This window comes from Mercenaria mercenaria, chromosome 4, assembly GCF_021730395.1.
Source record: "Mercenaria mercenaria strain notata chromosome 4, MADL_Memer_1, whole genome shotgun sequence".
Classification (NCBI taxonomy): domain Eukaryota; kingdom Metazoa; phylum Mollusca; class Bivalvia; order Venerida; family Veneridae; genus Mercenaria; species Mercenaria mercenaria.
Genome location: NC_069364.1, coordinates 88207420 through 88230686, shown reverse-complemented (window position 1 = coordinate 88230686; position 23267 = coordinate 88207420). Strand labels below are relative to the sequence as shown.

General features: G+C 34.9%; 2 protein-coding genes across 2 annotated transcripts in view; one reads left to right on the top strand and one right to left on the bottom strand.

Annotated features, from left to right (window-relative positions):
* The window catches only part of LOC123552385 (armadillo repeat-containing protein 2-like), a 465377-nt gene that overhangs the window by 360445 nt on the left and 81665 nt on the right, over positions 1 to 23267 (top strand). The window lies entirely within an intron of this gene.
* The window catches only part of LOC123553064 (WD and tetratricopeptide repeats protein 1-like), a 38801-nt gene continuing 19802 nt past the window's right edge, over positions 4269 to 23267 (bottom strand). The window contains exons 5-13 of the mRNA XM_053541879.1: positions 21524 to 21748; positions 20702 to 20760; positions 19340 to 19540; positions 16951 to 17107; positions 16152 to 16334; positions 15440 to 15675; positions 14206 to 14374; positions 11847 to 12039; positions 4269 to 10320 (exon numbers count right to left, since the gene is read on the bottom strand). Coding sequence (XP_053397854.1) covers positions 10129 to 10320; positions 11847 to 12039; positions 14206 to 14374; positions 15440 to 15675; positions 16152 to 16334; positions 16951 to 17107; positions 19340 to 19540; positions 20702 to 20760; positions 21524 to 21748 — 1615 coding nt within the window. The 3' untranslated portion in view covers positions 4269 to 10128. The remainder of the gene's footprint in view (positions 10321 to 11846; positions 12040 to 14205; positions 14375 to 15439; positions 15676 to 16151; positions 16335 to 16950; positions 17108 to 19339; positions 19541 to 20701; positions 20761 to 21523; positions 21749 to 23267) is intronic.

The window sequence follows — 23267 nt, the reverse complement described above, 5'->3', positions numbered from 1 at the left end:
AAGCATTAATATACATAACAAATCCCTCGCTAGCCTTAAGAGGCCTGTACTGGTTCTTCCCAGGAAAGACGGCATCGCGTGTATTGCTGCTATACACCGGGCAAGTTAAAGAACCAGACTGTCTATTCCAGGGTTGTAGTAATGCTAATGCTAATGCATTAGTAATGCATTATTTTTTTCAAATAATGCCAAGTAATAATAAATTCACAATTTTAGCATTAAAAATAATGCTAATTTAATGCCAAAGTTAGTAATGCTAATGCTAATGCTTAGCATTACTTAGGCATTATTTTCTGTACCACTGGAAATCCGAGGTTCAAGTTAACTTGGTGTGAACTAGATCAGATCAAGAGATATATCACAAACCTCAAACAAGGACATAAAACACAGTCCAAATGTTCAGGTATGCACAATATTCTGCCTAAATATTGATAAAATTTAAATCATATATGGGCCATCTAGGTATGGAACATTTTTGAATATACAATTTCACCTAAAACACTAGCACTATTAATTTTGTCTGTAACCAATTAAATATACACAGTGTATCTAATGCAAATTGATGCATTGAACAATACAATTAAAACCTGGGACAGCTTCAAAGTGCAAATTTATAATAAGTAATTATTAACAATATATATACTCTATTCGCAAAGAGCTAGGCTAAGTTAGCCGAACAAGCCTGTATCTTAAAAGGTTTTTTTTTCTCTATCTGTTTTAAGGGCTTTATCTCAATCTGTCCGTCTGGTCTGATTGCTCTGTGTTTGTACTAGTAGAGGATGAATTTCGCGCCCTGTGTGACTGCGTTTGCTATATGTAAAGCGCATTTGCACGTGTTTATCATGAAAAGGGCGCTATATAAATCTGGTCTAATAATAATAATAATTAATATATTAGCAATACATTTATTATCACTAGTTACTTTCATATGTTCGTTTAAACGCTTTTCTATTTTTAGCTTTAGTGGCCCCTAAAATCGGTGAAGTGGGACCAATTGAAAAACAAGAGCTGTCCATAAGACAGCGCGCTCGACTTTTTTCAGTAATTGACTCTGAATTAGAGCTTTGCCAGAAATACAAGTTAAAAAGGGACATAGCTCTGTCAAAATTCAGAGTTACGGGAACTGTGTCTCCTGGTGTAGACTTTGATAGTAAATAACTATTTTGAGTTTCAAGTCAAAAGCTTTAATAGTAACAGAGAAATTTGACTTTATCAAAAACTTTAACCAAAAATTCTAAGTTAAAAAGTGGCATAATTCTGTCAAAAATCAAAACAGAGTTATGGGATTGTATCTCCCGGTGTAGACTTTGATGGTAAATAAGTATTTTAAGTTTCAAGTCAAAAGCTTTGACAGTAACAGAGATATTTATTGTGACTTTATCAAAAATGTTAAAAAAAATTCTAAGTTAAAAAGGGACATAATTCTCTTAAAATTCAAATCAGAGTTACGGGAATTGTGTCTCCTTGTGTAGATTTTGATAGTAAATAACTATTTTGAGTTTCAAGTCAAAAGCTTTAATAGTAACAGAGATATTTGACTTTATCAAGAATTTTAATAAAAAGTTCTAAGTTAAAAAGGGGCATAATTCTGTCAAAATTCAAATCAGAGTTATGGGGATTGTTTCTCCTAGTGTAGACTTTGATGGTAAATAAGTATTTTAAGTTTCAAGTCAATACCTTTGATAGTAACAGAGATATTTGACTTTATCAAAAACTTTAACCAGAAATTCTAAGTTAAAAAGGGGCATAATTCTGTCAAAATTCAAATCAGAGTTATGGGGATTGTTTCTACTGGTGTAGACTTTGATAGTAAATAATATTTTAAGTTTCAAGTCAATAGCTTTGATAGTAACAGAGATATTTGACTTTATCAAAAACTTTAACCAACGGCGACGCCGACGCTGGGGCGAGTACAATAGCTCTACTTTTTCTTCGAAAAGTCGAGCTAAAAATGAAAGGACTTTAAAAGGATGCTACAGACCAAGTTTGGTGATGATCCATAAGATGCTCATGAGAAGAGTTGTTTTCTACTTTCAGCTATTTTGGCCCATAAAATCAGCCAAGCGGAACCATTCAAACAAATTCGAGAGAGGACTTTACAAAGATACTACAGGCCAAGTTTGATCCATCAAGCTGTTCATGAAGAATTGTTTAAAGGTGAAAAGCTAACACCAGGCGGCGGACACAGTCCCATCGCAATAGCTCGCCCTCAACCTTTAGTGAGGCATAAGGACCATTTTGGAATGACGCCTGCGGTTTCCAAAAAGATTTGTTAAAATGTTCCTTTCGGTTGCTTGGCAAACAGAATTCTGCATGGAAGACCTATATTTGAAGGCCATTACTGTGAAGTCTGACGGAAACTGGCTTATTGGTTTAAGATGTTCTTTAAAGAAATTGTGGCTGACAGACTGACGACTGGCTCCAAAATTCCTTGAAGCTCAACATGAGCTTTGGTATTAGCAAATCGTTCGACAGTTTACTTAATATTGATACCAGTTTCCTGTGTGGTCTAAATCCTCCAGAAAAATTAATGCAAAGTCATTTTATATTTCAAAATGAAGCTGCACAAGACTCCAATTATTGGTTCTCTTTATTGCAGTGTGCAAGCACACACACTCGTTCAAGATTTAAACTCACATCGAAAACACTTGGGAGAAAATTTATGGTTTGAATTTGTGGTCAAGGGTTTTGTAGTTTAACACCCTATTATTGGATAAGTTTTGTTGTAATCCCTATAAACAGCTGGCTAAAAGTAGAGTACATAAGCCATATACCCCTTTCCCTGATCTTAAAATGAGACGTGGTTTCTATGCATTTAAGTCTCAGGGACTGCTGTATAGTGACCTCTCTGGGTACAACATTCAGTTTTATGACATACACTGTCTGGAAATTACTGGGAAGCAAATTTTCCTTTTCAGCTTCAAAACAAGAGTGCCAGACTGTCACAAAATACGCCCGTCATCGAACTTGGCATAATTCAAGGGCATAATCCAAGAGTGCCTGGGGCGATTTGGGTGGTTATCGTAGTTAGCCGAGATATTATGCCCACAAACATTGTCAGCAAGTTTTGTGAAGATAGGATGAAAACTGTTCGACTTAAGAGTGCAGACAAGGCTAAATTTGCAGTTTTTATAGTAATTCAAGGGCCATAATCCAAGAGTACCTGAGGCGATTGGCTGGTTATCGAACTGGCCGAGATATTATGACCACAAACATTGTCAGCAAGTTTGGTGAAGATCCGATGAAAACTGTTCGACTTTGAGTGGACAGGCTAAATTCGCAATTTTTCGAGTAATTTAAGGGCCATAATCGAAGAATGCCTGGGGCGATTTAACTGGTTATCGAAGTTGGCCGAGATATTACGCCCACAAACATTGTAAGCAAGTTTGGTGAAGATCGGATGAAAACTGTTTGACTTAGAAAGCGAACAAGGCTAAATTCGCTGTTTTTCGAGTAATTCAAGGGCCATAACCCAAGAGTGCCTGGGACGATATGGCTGGTTATCGAACTTGGCCGAGATATTATGCCCACAAACATTGTCAGCAAGTTTGGTGAAGATCCGATGAAAACTGTTCGAACTAGAGAGCGGACATGCTTTGGACGTCAACCGCCCTCCCGCCGCCATAGGTGTTCATGAAATACGCCCTGCTCTTTTAGAGACAGGCGTATAAAAAATTTCTTGACATTTGGTAGACATGCCAGGGTCACTAGACTCTTGACACTCTTAAGCTTGCTGGCGGCAAGAGATTTTGCCTTTGCAACCAGTACAGACCAAGATCATGTTTATTTATTTATTTGGGTTTTACGGCGCACCAACACAGTATAGGTTATATGGCGCCAAACAGGACTACAAATTTTGGCTTCACATCTCATTTACATCGAAATAAAAACATGAGGTATCGAATCAAAATTTGTATACCTGCTGGAATCACAGAGTTATAGCAAAACCAAGTGTTAAGACCCTATTAGTCGCCTCTTACGATCATGCAAGGGTAAGGCAGTGGTTCCAATTCTTTTCATACACAGATCGTCCCAGAACCCCATGGGGCCAGACCAAGATCAGCCTGCACTAGCTGCACTGTTTGCTATTCAGTCAGTAAAGTTTCAGTGAACACACCTTCTAGTAAAGCCCAAACTGAAAGATAGACCAGTCCATTTTAGAAATTTAGCAGAGTAAAGGTTAAGAAAGATTTACACATTTGATCATCAAGAACATTCTACTTTTCCTGTATTCATCAACATAACTACGAAGGAAAGAACAAGCAACATGATTATCAAAGCAATTTATTCTAGTTCAAAGCATAAACAGGATTGAACTTCTCTTAAACAGATAAAAAAATCTTCACATACATAATCAGTATCATAACAAGTAGGGCTCAAAGTATGGAGTACTATTGAGGTCAACAGAAAATACACCAGAATTACCACGCCAACTTAACAATGCTCAGTGATTTGATGCAAGGGTGAAAATCTATATATATTTCAATGGAAAATATACTATATCGTAGTTAATGTTACAAAAATATAAGAGCTTTGTAAGATCAACAAACTGAAAGTGCTTTTTTTTTACATTTTTAATAACTTTAAAATGAAAGGGAGATAATAATCACAGTAAATTATAAAATCTGATACACTGTTTTATCTTATGACCAAATTTTCAAACCATTTCCAAAATTGTAACCAACTATCATCAAAAAAGTGTAAGATACATGTATACATATATGGGACGTTCATACTGATTATGTCTGTTTTTCAAGTTGTTATGTCTCCTTACAAAAATAAAATATTATCCAAACTAAAACAAATCAATTTTACAATAATTAGTTACATGATAAAATGATACAACTGTTTAACAAGAAATAACAAGAGCTGTCTTATGACAGCATGCTCCACATCTTAAAACCCTTCAACGTAATACTATTTTACACACAAAAGCTTAGGCATTTTATGAAGTTGAAAATGGGGTATAATTTTGTAAACTGAAGTCTGAGATTAGCTAAAGATGCCAAAGATTTATGCGGAGTCTGAAAGCATACAGTACAATACTTCTCAGAAACCTGCTTACATGCTATACTTTCACCAAATTTCTATGTGAAAAAGGGTCATAGTATTGTTTAAAGTGATGGCCAGAAGTGTGACTGTGGATTTATTTATTTATTTGGGTTTTACGGCGCACCAACACAGTATTGGTTATATGGCGCCAAACAGGACTACAAATTTTGGTTTCACATCTCATTTACATCGAAATAAAAACATGAGGTATGGAATCAAAATGTGTATACCTGCTGGAATCACAGAGTTACAGCAAAACCAAGTGTTAAGAGCCTATAAGTCGCCTCTTACTATCATGCAAGGGTAAGGCAGTGGTTCCAATTCTTTTCGTACATAGATCGTCCCAGAACCACATGGTGACTGTGGAAACATCTTGTTCAGTATCATGGGGAAACAAAAACCTTCCCTATATAATGTTAAACTTTCATATCTTTTTATACTGGAAAGCTCATTTTTACATGCAGAAAGCAACTTGATCAAGTTGTTTTGGACATGTTTCTTATATACTATATACCATGGTGACTTATTTGGGACATTTCATTCTGTCGCATTTGAGTAGGTAGAACTTAATTAGCATATTTTGTTCCTGATACAAATGCCAATTTATCGACGCATCACAATGAAACATAAAACACAAATAAAGAAACAGAATGATTCCTTTTGTTGTATTTACTGTTTTGTTGTAAAAACACCAAAATTTTTAATTTTCATTACGGTAAACACACCAGTACAACATAAAAGCATTGTGCTACAGAGGTAGGACGCATCCCAACAAGTCTTAACTGAATGTTCTAAATTAGTTACCACAGCATATAGGCATTTTAGAGTACCATTCCACTGTTCAAAATTAAACAACATAACCAACCCTTTAAGTTAGATTTACATACATTCTACTCTTCCTGTATTCATAAATTAACATAATAAATATTCATTTTTTCAAAACAAAAAGGCTATTTGTTGTATATTTTAAGTATTGCAGTGAAAGACAAAGAAAAAATTGACAATTTATTATTCTATTTTGTTATCTACTTGCATACTTTCTCCAATGAAGAAACAGTTGAACAAATTCAGATGGGGGAACATGTGAACTAAACTTCATATCCCATGACAGCACACCCTGTGTAACACTCACACCTCATACAAGGTGCATAGTCTGCCCCTACAAATGAAAATGCAGGCATATATGTACCAACAAAATTTAGGGGTCAGGGAACATGTACTCCCAGCAAAGATTTAACAATAGATTAGCCCCGAAGCACTTTGACCTATATTGGAAGCTATAACCCATTTTAAAAATATAAATAAGAAGAACCATTCTTGTAAAACGCATGTTCAGGCATGGGCCTTTTGGGCTAATAAGTCGCAACATTACTGAATACTCCATAAACAGTTCAACTTGTCAAATTAATTTACCATAAAACAACTTTGCATCTCTGTATAAACAAACCCAGCACAGAGAATGTATATCTCCCCTTATACCATGCATAAGAAATACTTTACGAGTGCTGGGTACTCAATGACTATAACTGTCTATAAAATTACTATAAAGGGTGCTCGAAAATTCAAGTTGATTCATCATTTCATTGCTGAATTTTTTAACTTACATTGTAACTTAATTTAAAATTTAGTATTAAACATGCATTGCTGGTAAAACTGTTTAGAGTTATATTTGAAGTTTTAACACTTACCCTGCTAAATTTCTATAATGAACTTGTCCGTCTTTCAGTTTGGACAGTACCATTAACTGTTAAAAGGGGTGAATACCAAAAAGGTACTGACTGAATGGCGAACAGTGCAGATCATGATCAAGCTGCATGGATGTGCAGGCTGATTATGATCTACACTGGTCGCAAAGGCAGAATCAATCGTGTCCAGCGTGATAAGGGTTTAAAACTAGCGCTACAATTATCAATTGTGTTAAGTCAACAAAAGTGTAATTCCTCCTTATATAACAATTCTAACAAAATATCACAGAAAATCAATGTAACACCCTATAATAAGTATTGGATTAGCATAACAACAAGACAATCCTGGATAACTGTAAAACAAGGACAAACCAAGATGCATACAATTAGACTTATAATACATTAAAATACTGGTTACTAAAAGTCACAAGGGGATGAACAAAATTCTTCCATTACCCAGGGTTTTGATCTATCCAAATAAAGAAAATATCAGGAAATTAGCTAGAGACTAATTTGATAGCCCAAGGGAGCATAGGTGCTCAAGCTATCGGTGCTCTAAGCGAGACTATTTCACTGTATTTTTATTTTAAATTTTCCAAAAAGTTCTTGATTTTCCATAAATTAAATTAAAAAAAGATTATCATCAACATACTTAGCCGTAATATTTTCAACAAAAGTATGAATTTTTATAATTACTGTATTTTTATAAAAAAAACCATCAAAGGTAGATTTTGTCTGCAAACTCATCATCAAACTAAAAAGTGGATTATATCTTTCTCTGTCCTTGATTCCTGAAAAAAATCAATTCTTGCACCGAAACAGATATTGTTCCACTTGAACAAAAACTTGTTTTTATTACTGTTAATGTTCAGATATTAATCACCTTTCTTGAATCAAAATGTTTGGAGAAAACAAGTGGACCAGAAATCAAGTTTTGTTTTAGATTATGAAGGAACAAAACTAGGGTAGCTCAATAAACACAAAAATAATATTTTGAATCAAAACCATGATCATCACACTTATAGTTAAGATAAACTTTCTAACACAAAGGGAGATAATTAAAAATGGGACCATTTTGAGTTATGGTTTAGTTACTGCACTTCCTCTTACTGACCTGTATAATTATAAGTTTGATTCAGTATTAAGAAAGTGAACACTGTTTTTCTAATTTTACTGCTGTCTAAATCTAAAACAAGAGGGTCATGATGACCCTGGATCGCTCACCTGAGTAATATGAGCTACATGTTTCAAATATCAAACTGATGCTAAAATATTAAGAAAGTAGGTCACATCCATGGTCACTGAAAGTCAGTTTTAAGATCGGTGTACAAAACTGTACATGTCATCCAAATTTCAAGGCTGTATTTTAAAAAACAAGAAAGTTGGTTAGTAGGTCGATATCTCGGTTGGGTGACCCCAAATCATTTGGGGTCATCAGGTAATTATAACTTAACAGTCTAGGAAATATGACCTGATAATTTTTGAAGTATCTTCCCTATATTACTGATACAACAAGTGACCCCCAGGGCAGGGCCTCTTTTCACCCTAGGGTATAATTTGAACAAAAGTTGGAGATCCACTAGGCAATGCTACATACGAAATAACAAAGGCCTAAGCCTTAGACTTTCAGACAAGAATATTTCTTTTAAAAAATCCTATACAAGTCATGTTAAACTTGGGACCCCCAGGGCAGGGCCTCTTTTCACCCCAGGGGCATAATTTGAATAATTTTGGTAGAGGAACATTAGGCAATGTAAACATACCAAATATCAAAACCCTATGCCTTGCAGTTCCAGGCAAGAAGATTTTTAAAGTTTTTTCCTATATAAGTATATGTAAAACTAGAGACCCAGGCAGGGCCTCTTTTCACCCCAGGGTAATAATTTGAACAATCTTGATAGTGGACTACAAGGCAATGCTTCATATCAAATATCAAAGGCCTAGGTCTTGTGGTTTCAGACAAGAAGATTTTTAAAGTTTTTTCCTATACAAGTCCATGTAAAACTTGGGACCCCCTGGGGCAGGGCCTCTTTTAACCCCAGGGGCACAATTTGAACAATCTTCATTGAGGATCATTAGATGATATCACAGGCCAAATATCAAGGCTCTACGCCTTGGGGTTTTGGACAAGAACATTTCTAAAGTTTTTCCTTTCGGTTGCCATGGCAACCCGAGTTCTGCATGGAATTCAATTCTTTGAATAGTTTTGAAAAGGGGCCAACCAAGGATCATTCCTGTAAAGTTTGGTGCAATTCTGCCTAGTGGTTTTCAAGAAGATCTTTTTAGAAAATGTTGACGGACACACGATGGGTGACACGACAGACATTGAGCGGTCACAAAAGCTCACCATAAGCTTTTGGCTTAGGTGAGCTAACATGGTCTATCAAAGTGTGAACGTCTCAGCTAAGCCATTCAGACTGATTATATTAACAGATATTGAAATATGGACTTAAACAATGTAACTACTCATACAGCTTTCTCATGTCTTACATGGGTTTTGTTTCTAATCCACATCACAAAGTAAGTATTACTTCCAGTAACCTATCAGTATACTGTTCTGTATCTTGTATAATGCTGATCAAATATTCATCTTTATACTGAAATAACAATCCCACTAACCACTGTGACAAACAAGGCAAGCCTTGGGGTTTTATATCATAATAGGAAGCTAAAATCAATTTTGTTAAGTCACTCTACATATACTGGCATATTGTGTATAACACATACACATGTACTATCAGTCCTTTACACACTTCATATACCAGGCATACTGTATGCATCTGAAACTTGAACACAGTTTTTTATACACATAACCATATCTGGCATATTGTGTGTGTACAACACATGCACTGGCATGAGCATTTTGTTACACACTATATACACCCAGCATATCATGTGTGAACAACTCACATGCAATCAGTTGGATACATACTACACATCCAGGTATATTGTGTGTGTACAACTCATGCACTGGCATGAGCATTTTGTTACACACTATATACACCCAGCATATCATATGTGTACAACTCATGCACATGTGCTATCAGTTTGCTACACACTACATACACCAGGCATATTGTGTGTATACGACTCATGCATATGCACTATCAGTTTGTAAAACACTACACTATACCAGGCATATTGTGTTTATACAAAAAATTCACAGGTATGAGCACTCTGTTACACACTACATACACCAGGCATATTATGTGTGTACAAGCATTCTGAATATTACAACACCATACTAGGTATGGGTTGTTTCCATCTTTAAAAGATGTCATAGATATAAAATATCATTATTATAACACAGTCATTTTCGTCTAACACAATGAGTTTTCAGTGTCCCTTCCACTGTCGCAGAAAAAATGACTTATGCCTCAATGTCCATTCTTCAACTTGTCGGACACGTGACCTGAGCTTCACTGCCACGTCTATCCCCGTCACCATCACCATCATCTACGCTACTCAATCTATATCCCATGTTCATTAACATGACCTCTAGAGGGTCAGCATTCATTCTTTTTTGGTTGGCAAGTGCTGCATCATCCGAATTGTCCACTTCACGATCATTTTTCTTCCCATCCTGTAACATAGAAGCTATGAATTACACATTATACACTTAACAAAACTCCTGATGTCCCCTGGATATTTGAACAATATCTTTCATTAACTAACAGTAAATTCAAAGAAATTTCTTGCATATGACTCATATCTATCCTGATTCATCACCAAGAAAATATTTACTTCAATGTGTTTAACTTCATGCTACAACTTCATCTGGTTAATTCACAAATGGATAACATATGAAAATTTAACATATTATGGCTAGGATGTAAAACTTTATTTTAAAACTACATTTGTACTTGTTCATATCTTTATGACAAAATCGGCTTGTATAGTGTATTCAAAACTTTAAAAAAAAAAAAAACAAGTATATTTTAAAGTGACCTTGTGAATTTTTTAATTGTGTTCCTGAAAAGTGATTTACTCATTAAAATTTCTGAGAGAAAAGAAATTATGATTAACTAGATGTGTGTCCATAGGACACTGGTACCCCCATTTCCTATCAATAAACATGGTTTCAAGACTCTATGCGAAATATTTTTTAAGATATAAGCATTACAACATTTATGCACCATAACTCTGGTCTAGCCGGGTGAAATCCCAAACAGAATGCCATGCGCACAACTTCACATGCTATAGAAAAATCCTCTCATGTTTTATGGATCTAGGTCAAGTACATTTTTAGATACATGCAGCACAAACTTGTATGCCCATAATCCATATTTTTGACAATCAAGGGTCATAACTCTGGTCTGACTGGAAGATATCCCAAACAAAACACTAAGTGCACAACTTCACTTGCTGAATAATATAATTCCTATTGCGTTTCATGATCCTAAGTCAAATATGTTTTAAGGTATGTGCAACATAAACTTTTAGGCCCTTTTCTGCATATTTTTGACTAAGTCAAGGGCCAAAACTTTTGTCTGGCTGAGTGAGATCTCTCACAAAACCCAAGGTGCACAACTTCACATGAAGAATAACATTCCTGTAATGTTTCATAATCATAGGTCAAATACTTTTGAGATACGTGTGACACAAACATTTAGTAACAATCATTTTAAGTTTGAATCAAATCCATTTAATAATATCAGGGATAGAGTGAAGGTGTAGAACTTTTACTTGAAATTTCAAGTTAGAAGGGGGGATAACTCATGGAATATTGGTACAAGAGATACTGTACTTGTGTCATATGATGTGAGTTATGATGTGGAACATGCACTTTAAGTTTGAATCAAATCTACTAGAAATCACAGAGGTAGAGTGAACATGCACTAAAACTTTAACCTGAAATTCTTAGTATATAGGGGGGATAAGTCATGATATATTGGTGCAAGAGTAATAGCCCTGATGTCATATGATGTGGGTGATGATGTGGAATAACTATTTCATGTTTGGAGCAAATCCTCAAGTAATAACAGAGATAAAGTGAAAGTGCATCAAAACTTTAACCAAGGTGTGGATGTGGAATGGACGCTAACACTGGGTTGAGTAGGATACATTTCCATATACTTTCTATAGTCAAACTAAAAAGTACACTTGTACCTCTGGTTGTGGACTCCATAATCTCACTACCGGATCAATACCGCTGGTTGCTAGGAGACAATGAGACGGGTGTGGCTGTAGACAATTGACTATAGACTCATCACCTCGTAATACGCGCACAATGTTCGATGTACATTTCTCCCAAATAAAGAATGACCCGTCATCTGAGCCTGCTACTATATACTGTCCATTACTGTAAAAGAAAAAAGTTAACTTATATTGTGGACATAAAAATTTATCATTTTAATTCCAAAGCCATTAGCATTTCACTAAAAACAAGCAAACTACTAGCTACCAATATGTTGATACTTTTGTTCAGTAAAGCATTTACGTTTATAATGATCCACAATCAAAGATTCAAAGCTCTGATAACCTAAATAGGAACGACAGTCAAAGTTAAGTTCAGACAAACCTAAATTTTAGATTTTAAATAAAATATGTAACCAGTAAAGGTCTTTACAATGAAACCTGTGACTTTCTTTTTAATAAATGACTGGGCTAAAACTGTTTATCTTGATAATATGCTAAACAAGAAATATCTTTAAAAATGATGGTCGGCGAATTGTAATAAGGAAAGAAGTTTATGAATTTTTCATCTAACATTCATCTTTCATCTAACATTTTTCAAACTGCAAAACTAAACACCGCACTTTAACAATTTAAATGGTTCTCTTTTAATTTTTCGCAAAGGTTTCGTAGGGTTGCAATTTTGTTTCGTTTATCCTTAGACGAATAATTACAGCAGTAGTTTGATGAAGATTCATGAAGCGGTTCATGAGAAGAGGTTATTAAACTTGTTTATATTTTTAGCTAAATTGGTCCCTATCCCCATTTGTAACAAAATAGCAGGAGACCTTATGATATTATTACACATCGAGTTTGCTAAAAATCCATTACATTTTAGTGGTTAATGCGAAGAAAGGCATATCTACTTTTAGCTATAGTGGTCCATAATAGGGCCCAAGTTCCTATATAAAATTTGGAAGAGGACCTTATAATGATGCTCCAGACCAAGTATGACAAAGATCCACCAAGCTGTTCATGAGACGCTGTATAAAGGCATTTCTAGTTTTAGCTCTAGCAGCCCCTAAAAGGGGTCAAATGTCCCAGCTGAACAAAGTTGGTTGCAGGCCTAATAAAGATGCTACAAATCAAGTTTGATTAGAATACATGAGAAAATATCAATTAAAGGATTTTTTTATTTATTATTTTTATTTATTTCTAAAATAGGCCAACTGATCCCGCTTTAACAAATGCATATTCGCTATTCATGAATCTCTGGACAATGACGTCACACCTATAAAAAAGTGAAGGTCAAACAAAACATACAATTGTAATTATTTCAATATTTCTGTTTCATAAACAAAGTTTAACCGTAGTCATATCACATAAATAAACTGTATGCAGCGTACCTTCATTTCAGTGTATTGAGATTCAGTCATTATATAGCATATATATAATGAAACAGATTTCAACTGAGTTCAATATTTGCATACCATACTAAAGAAAAATATTCATATATAATAAATCAGTTAAATAATTTATAACAAATATAACAAAGCAAACAAGTACTCATTTTAATATGCAATCTGAATAAGTCACAAAAGCAAGAAACCTTTTCATATACAGACGACAATTGTAACAAGGAAAATCTTTTAAAAAGCACTTCTCTACATAAAAGGCTCTTATCACACCCTTATTCATGTGATATGCAGACCGTATCCAGCTCTTTCTTTAATTTGATATATGTTGGTATTTGAACAGGTTTTTATCATATTTATTAAACTTACTTATCATTTTGAGATATATCAATATTCTTGCTAAATATACTGAGCCAAAGTTAGCTTTAAAACTGTGAACAGCATCGTTTAGGATAAACGCTTTGTCTACATTTCACTCAGCGTAGCACAATCAACAGAGTGAAAGAAATTGACACTCTCGTCCAACCAGGCAGAGTGTTGCATAAATCTTCCATTTTGATAAATTATCAAAAATGCGTTATCAAGTAGTTTGATTTGCAAACTGAAGTCACGTGGCATAGGTAACGAAAACGAATTTAGACGGCGTCGCCGAAAAAGAGCTTGAGATTTTATACTTCATCATCATCGCCATTAACATCATCACCTTAATAATTGCCTCACTCTATCTACAGTATAATGTGAAATCATTTAATTTCGTGGGTACATAATTTTATCATTTTGGTCCAAAACAGCACTTAACTGAGGAGTTTAACCTCTGAAAACAAAATAAACGAAAATTTTACTCCCTCATTGGGAATTTGTGGATTGACTAAATCAGGAAATTAGTCCCCCATGGAAATAAATGATTTCATTCATATAATATACAAAACAAGTTTGACCTTCCAAAAAAGTTTGCTTCTTTAATGTCTGTAGTTGTGTTGCAGTGACCACAGAAGCGGGCTTCGTAATCATTTGCTTCTGCCCGCCATATCTGTTCTAGTTCCGACGGCTGAGTTTTTGTTTGGAAGAATTCTGTCCCGCACGTTTTACTGCCCTTACTGCTATCTTCTAAAATAAAAATAAATATCATATACTTATTAAGCGATTCTTCAAAAAACATAGGAAATATAAAATATTTCCTTCCTTGAGATGTTTGTTTTTGTTGTTTTTGTTTTGTTCAATATATGCCCTTTTTCAGTAGTATTTCAGTTATAAAAAATTGTCAGATAACCTACCGGTAACCAGTGTTCCTGTATAACAGAATACCTTACCAGTAACAACCTGTTCTCCACAACTCACAACTTCCCCACATTAATTAGTGGAGGTGAGATAAATGACCTTAAACTGTCTTCAATCAGCATATAGCATATGCATCGCCAGAGATACTAACCTATGATCTCCCGATGTGTAGTCTATTGCTCTACCAGATGATATATTAGAAGAGGTTCTTTTAGAAAAGGAGGGTGGCACTGTAACCTACCTTACAAGCAAAATAGGACCACACTACTGATTATACTTTAGGGAAACCAATCTGAATCGACTAACATATGTTACACAAAAATATACACATAGAATGCATGCGTAGCATTCTCTTTTGCATGAACTTTCTTACACAGATACTGATTCTCTTTTTTCTATATCATATATATTGTAATGTGAGGGCTTTTAGCAAATAATTTAATTCAAAGTTCACTCCAGTCCATTCACATAACATTCAAATACCGGTAACAACATTAATATATTATGTCAAACAATTGTTTACTACTCGAAAGATATTTGAAAGACACATTAGAGGTCAAATAAAATTTTAGTCAAAATTATTTTATTCAATGTTAAAGCTGGGCTTCTTAGGCCAGTGAATAAGGTAGCTGGTTTTAGTACACTTGAACTCCACCACTGAAGTTCCAGCCTCACATAAAATTGAATATTTAATTGTGAGGCAGTCATCCAGCTGACTTGAGGAAGTTCTAGAGATATACTCAGGTGACCTAACAATATATAAACAATGCCTAGAGGACAACCTGGGTCTTCCTCCATCAACAAAGGTAGGTAGAGGCCAAAACTGTATCACCTTAACATAAACTCTTACAAAAAAAGCTTGTCATATACAATAGAATGCATTCAAATACATACCACTTTCAGTTTTTGCAAATATAGCTGCCCTTATGTCTTTATCAAGCTGTTCACAGGCCCGAGATGTTGCATAATCAGGGAACTTATTTTTAAAGTGATTTAGACACTCAAATGCCTCTTTACACCAAGAAAGTTCATTAAGACACTTAGCAAGTCTGAAATGAGCCTTAAGATGATTGAGGTCCAGTCGTAAAGCATTATGACAGTCTCGCAGAGCTGCATACATATCACCATCCCTGTTGAAAAAACAACAATATTGTCATCTTATAAGTATCATGGCAGTCCCAGAGGGCTATGTATATACCAGTCTCTGAAAAAATAAAATATTGTTGTCTCACAGTGTTATGCCAGTCTTGCATGGCTGAAAACATACCACAGTCCATGAAAAGAAAAAGTGTTGCCTACAGGCCTTAGAGCACTGTGTGTTAATGACAAGCTGAAAGAGCTGCTCACTTCATCATATACAAAACATTATAACATTTTTAACTTAGAGCTGAGCTTTATGATAGTCTTACAACACTGAGCTCATACAATGAAATTCAAGCATCAAAAGCTCAAGCACCCTGACAACTCGAAGTAATTCCTTTGATCTCTTTAGACAAAATGAAATTTTCAGGATATATGGGCAAACTACTTTCTTGCCTCTGAGTATTCAAGGAACACTAAAACAGGCAAAAATATGGACGTAATATTGATGTTTATGATAACAAACCATTTCCTCTTCATGAACGCTGCTGCTCTATTGCCATACAGCATAGAGGCATGTGGTGCACGTGCTATGGCCTGATTGTACAGAATGATAGCTTTGGTGTACTGCTCCTTCTCGAAATATGCATTTGCTTTCTTCTTCAAGCTCTCTACCATTGGTGGTAAAGGTTTCTTTTCTAATTTGTGCCTGAAATATCAGAACATAGTCTCAATGTTATAATGTATACACAGTATTACTTCCACTACTAGTAAAATAAACCCTTCACTTCTAGGGAAATATTCAAGAAATGAAACAGATCTGAAACTATCATTAGAAATTTAAAGCCATAGTTTCAAGATTTATGTACCTTTTTTCTAACTGTGAGACAGGCTTTCATAAGATTGTTATTTTGAATATAAAAGTAGAAAGAATGTTTTGTTTTTGTATTGTATTATTATTTGTATTTTTGAAAAGTTCCATGCCATTTTTCAACAGTATTCAATTATATAATAGCTGGCAGCTAACCTATCCAGTCTATTGGATTTTTTACCAAGTTCTCAACAAGTGTCTGCCAATTTCTCTACATGCATTAGAGCTAGACAAATAATTTCAGACACAAATATTTTTTATCAAATTGCAAGTCTCTTCCAGGAAATACATTGAGAGCTGAATTTAGTTTTTTTTTTTTATATCATACTGCTTAAATACCAACTTAAATGATACTGATTTATGGTAAGTGAATTCAATACTCTCCTAAAGTTTTTGTTTGAGACTTGTTCATTAAGTATGCCCCTTTAAAACAACAACAACAAAAAAAGAATACTTTTTAGCTGCTGGTTTTTCATGGTCTCCATGAGCTGCAGGATGAGCACCCTGGACGGATTCATGTAAATGTTTGCTCATGCCGTTAGTAACAACTCCATTTGTTGTCGACCCATTACGATATGTACTATATCCATTCACACTAGCATGACAAGACTCTGAAATAAACGGGACAAATGTTTAACGTACATCATTAGACCTATAAATAATTCAGGTGTCTCTCTGCCATTTGCCAACTGAGACATTAGCTACAATTTTGTAATAAAATCTAAATCTTATTTTAAAATTAGACCATGATCCAATACACAATTCTGTTACTTTTGCAAAGTGACTAAAAAAGCAGTGTGACCATTGTATATATCATATCTACTTGCCTTTCTACTTAAAAAATCTGGTATATAATGTAACATCACCTTATAAGTGAGCCAATGTCAAGGGACACAGATCAACCTATTTGCTTTGTTTGCTGAAAGGGCAAGGGATGCCTGACAATAAGTTAATTTTATATGAAAGCCATCCTCAAGCCTTTCATAACGCTGAAAGAATTTTTAAAATTGGACCACTATTGAAAAAGATATGGCAGTTTGAAATTTAAAAGAAGAGGGCCATAATGGCCCTATATTGCTCACCTGTCATCATTGCACTTAAGGACAAGAAGGTCAAAAAATCATAATCAAGATCAATCAAAAGAATCATGAGAAAATATAGTTGAAATTTTCTTAAAGGTACAGATATGTCAAAATACACCTATAAATTGGAGGTACCATCCACGTTGTACCACAGGAAAGTGGTCTCGGTTTTTCCCTACGGCCAATAATAAAAAAGTTACTAAATAAGCTATTTATAGTAACATAAAAGGGAAGTAATTAAAAAAAAAATTATCGTAAGTGAAATAAAGAAGGATCTGCCAAATAAAAACAAGAGCACTGCAATGCAATGCAAATGCAGAGCAATATACTCACAAAACAAAGTCATATGACCTTTGACCCCTAAGTGTGACCTTGACCTTGAAGTGAGCCATCTGAAACATGCACTCTGCACATCGTTTCGATGCGGTGAACATTTGTGTCAGGTTTCTTTGAAATCCTTCAAGGGGTTCAAGAGTTACAGAGCAGAATGGGATCTGGCCAGTTCAAGAAAGGAACCAAGATCTTATGGTGACACAAGTTTTTGTGCAAGTTTGATTAAATTCAAATCATAAATAAAGCTGCTATTGTGCAGACAAGGTCAAAATAGCTAATTCTGGCCCTATCAGGGACCATAACTCTGGAACCCATAATGGAATCTGGCCAGTTCAAGAAAGGAATCAAGATCTTGTGGTGATACAAGCTGTGTGCAAGTGTGGTTAAAATCAAATCATAAATGAAGCTGCTATTGCACAGACAAGGTCAAACTAGCTAATTTTGGCCCTTTCAGGGGCCATAACTCTGAAACCCATTATGGGATCTGGCCGGTTCAAGAAAGGAACCGAGATCTTATGGTGACACAAGTTTCGTGCAAGTTTGATTAAATTCAAATCATAAATGAAGCTGCTATTGTGCAGACAAGGTCAAAATAGCTAATTTTGGCCCTTTCAGGGGCCATAACTCTGGAACCCATAACGGGATCTGGCCAGTTCAAGAAAGGAACCAAGATCTTATGGTGATACAAGTTGTGTGCAAGTTTGGTTAAAATAAAATCATAAATGAAACCACTATCGTGCAGACAAGAAATTGTGGCCGGACGCCGGACTGACGATCACAAAAGCTCATCCTGTCACTACGTGACAGGCGAGCTAAAAATGGCAGATCATGAAGGCAGCCATTTTAGTGTGTTTATGACGTCATTTACACACTACAGAATTCTTTATTTAGCAAATAACCTTTTATAATAAATAGAGTTGTTTCATATGTTTCTTGAGTATAGGATGTGAAACATGGTAATTTCTGTCATTATAGCTGGAACAAGTTGAGAAATTATTTTACAGAAACAAGTAAATGCAATTCAAATATGTGGAAATTTAATGAATCTGCCATTTTGTTTTTGTTGCCATGGAAACAAAATGGCCACCATTTTGATCAAATATTTAAGTGCTCCTAGCTTACTCAATTGTTAGCCAATTTTGAAAATTCTTTCACTTCTTTAAATGATTTATGAAATCCTAGCAGATGGAATTAACATTAGAACAACATTGCCTTTCCCTTTAAGAGTAATTTTGCAAGGTCGGATAAAAAAATTCTACAAAGTAGAAATTAAGGATATCTTGATTTCATCAGATAAATGACATTATGCCATGACTTCTGATTCATCAAACATGCAGAACTAAAACTGTTTTTCAACAGAATTTCTGTTATAAACACCAATCAATTAGCCTTTCCAACGTTCTAAGTAAGATATGAAATAAATCTCACCTTTTACTATGCCATTAGATGACAGTACCATTGATATATCAAATTTCTGTATTCTTCGCTTCTTATTGACATCAAACAGGTAAATCTGTTCTCCACCGAGATTTGCGAGTAATTCAGTGCCATCTGGACTAAATGTTACGTATGTGGCAGCAAGGGCCCGTAATTTCTTTCTGTAGTCATCTTTCTTCTGAGGTATATGACCTGGAATAATATAAAGGCATTTGTCACACATTTCAGAGGAAAATCTGTGCTAGACAAGTTCCTGATCTACAAAGATATGCATGTTCAAATACTGGCTTTTAATTATAGATTTTGTCAATTCATTAAAATGATGTTCTATGAATAAAACTATAACAGGAATTTAATTCAATTAACAGGTGAAGCAAGATGAAAAATCTATCCAAAATGACTTATTTATGTAAAATATATGCCAGCTCCCTGCCAGTGGTCTGCCCATCTATAGTTCTATCCTGCCCTGCAATCAGGAAGTCTGTCAATGTTTTAATCATTCAATCAAACCTCTCCTCTACTGTCTCTGACTATCAAATATCAACATCAATTTAGGAAGACAGAATCCCAGGCAAAGGAAAGCACAGCAGTCGGATGAATGGCAAAAATTGTTGATCCAAATTTGACCACAGCTTCTACAATCTCTAACCAATGTCATAAGTACTGGTCAGATGTCCAGAAAACAGTCACCAGGCATAGTTGATAAACTTTCTGAGAATTCTCTAGCAATTCTCTACAAATGATACCATGAATTCATTAATAGTCATGGGGACTAATTTTCATGAATTTCATGGTGATCCTAATGAACAAGTAAAGCTCCCATTTAGTTTATATTTAAAGTTTGAAACCCCCATAAAAAGCTAGATAGATAGATTAAGATAGATTTATTTCTGCATAAAATGTATAAAACATGGCATTACAATACATTATCCATGAAAACAGAAACAAACATGTGATAATGATCCATGTCAACTACATTATATACAAAGGATGACACAAAAAGAGACATGGAATCTCTTATTTCCATTGTGGTCCTTTAAATACAAAACAGTTTGACATAGGAAGACAATTTTAAAAAATACCGCAGCAATTGGAAAAAGTATGGTGCACTATTAAATGCTAGGCATGGACTTTTTTATGTATCACATATTTTAGATAATCACTACAATATTAAAATGATAAATCTATCTATAAATTAAAAACATGACTAGAAAAGGAAACCTACTTCTTTAAACAGGACTTAAAATTAACTAAAATTTCCAAGCCATGAAATTTTGTGCCCATCAAATTAAATGTTTTCGCAGTTACCAGGCTTAGACTATTCCTTCAATACAGATAATTTAGATATCTTACCAGGAACATAGTATTCCACACAACCTCGGGGAAGAGGAAATTCTTCTGTGGAGGAAAATCTGCAATAGAACAAAAAACAGTTTCCTTCTTTGTTTTTTTTTTTCATTCTGATGCATAGTCACAACTAAGCTCATAACATATGATGACTTTCCAGCTTTAATGTTGGTAAAGACCCAAGGTACCTCTCCTGGCATCATTCTAGGAATAGGCTTGCACTTGGGTAGAACCACTGAGCTTCTGCATAACCAAAATATCACTTTTAAACAGAACTAACTCAGGACTTTACCAGGTACTTTTACTTATTGTTTTATCTGCAATTTTACAGGCAACAGCCATATTCCCATAAATAAGTATTAACAATCCATTGCTTGTTATGCTGTTGGAGATATAATGCTCCTTAATAATGTAATGAATTCATATTTTGCTGTGTTCTTAAATAATAACTGTAATAAAGCCACTACAAGTGCTATCCAATCTATTCCAGATTTGCGGTATTCATAAGTGTAACCATTTTGTAAGTGGTATATACAAAAACATGAATCCGGCCCATAGGTGTTACTGTAGTAATCCAAAAAAGTTAGGAAATAGGTATTTTTCTAATATTATTTCATAAATATTGTTTTTGTCTTCTGTTAAAAAAAATTGATGCCTCTACAAACTTTCCATCAAATATTTCTGACATATCTGTTTTGCTACTAATAAATCCGTATTTAAGTATAAAAAAGTTCCTAAAAATCCATATCATTGAAGAGAAATTGTCTTTTTTGGGAAAAAACACTTAAAAACATTGTGCAAACTGACTGCCAAACACCATATATTTACCTCTGGTGGCCGTCATCAGACATTTTTAAACTTTGACATGTTAACATTCTTCTGTCATACACACGGACATACGGATCATTGGCTCCAACAGCCATCAGTTCTGGTCGTGCTGGGTTAATAGCAATACATTTAAACTCTGCTTGTCCGCCAACATGTGAATCCAAGTTGATCAAAACATTCTTGCTGTTAGAGTGGCACAGTTCGGGACATCGGAGATCAAATTGCCTGAAATAAACTAGAGCTATCACTAAAGGTGATGAATGTACCCCCCGCATGCACTGACACAGTACATTGCAATTTGACGCACACAAGATTGCATAATTATGTGGACTGTATGTATATAGACTGTATGTATACAGTATAGTAACAAAAAACAAAGTCCCATAACTATGCAGAATATTTATCTAAAAGAATGTAACATGCACCATGCACAACTAGGGTTGGTACTGATCACTAGTGTGAAGTTTCATTAAATTGTGTGCAAGGGTTAGGAATATAAGGCGCGCACAAGATTGCATAAGCAGACTGTATGTACATAGTATGTTAACAAGAAACAAAGTCCCATAACTCTGCAATTTTTGTTGTTGAAAGAACCTAACACGCCCCATGCACAACTACTGTTGTTACTAATCACTTGTGTGAAGTTTCATTTAATTGTGTCAAGGGGATGGGGAGAGATGGTGCACACAAGTTTGTGTCTATGTATATAGTATAGTAACAAAAAACAAAGTCCCATAACTATGCAGAATATTTATCTAAAAGAACGTAACATGCACCATGCACAACTAGGGTTGGTACTGATCACTTGTGTGAAGTTTCATTAAATTGTGTGCAAGGGTTAGGAATATAAGGTGCGCACAAGATTGCATAAGCAGACTGTATGTACATAGTATGTTAACAAGAAACAAAGTCCCATAACTCTGCAATTTTTGTTGTTGAAAGAACCTAACATGCCCCATGCACAACTACTGTTGTTACTGATCACTTGTGTGAAGTTTCATTAAATTGTGTCAAGGGGATGGGGAGAGATTGTGCACACAAGTTTGTGTCTATGTATATAGTATAGTAACAAAAAACAAAGTCCCGTAACTCTGCAATTTTTTTTCTGAAAGAACCTCACATGCCCCATGCACAACTATTGTTGTTACTGATCACTTGTGTGAAGTTTCATTAAACTGTGTTAAGGGGATGAGGAGAGATGGTGCGCACAAGATTGTGTCTATGTATACAGTATAGTAACAAAAAACAAAGTCCCGTTACTCTGCAATTTTTTTTCTGAAAGAACCTAACATGCCCCATGCACAACTACTGTTGTTACTGATCACTTGTGTGAAGTTTTATTAAACTGTGTCAAGGGGATGAGGGGAGATGGTGTGCACAAGATTGTGTCTACGCACTCCCATACGATTCATGTATTAGGTGGTCATTCCATTGTTTGAAAACAATAGAATGACCACTTAAGGAACAAAAGAATTAAGTGGTTACGGAATGAATACAAAGGATTTCTATTGTCCTAGGCCACACCTCCTACCACCTAAGGTACCAATCATGTGCTCAGACAGACGGACAGACGGACAACCTGAAACCAGTATACCCCCCTTACAACTTTGTTGTCGGGGGGTACAAAAAGGCTGGAATACTTTGCTACACTACACAGCTATGCTATACAACTATTCTGAACAACTAATGACTTTACTGTTCTTTAAATGTAAAATAAAATCTAACACCTCCTAAAGTGACTCTT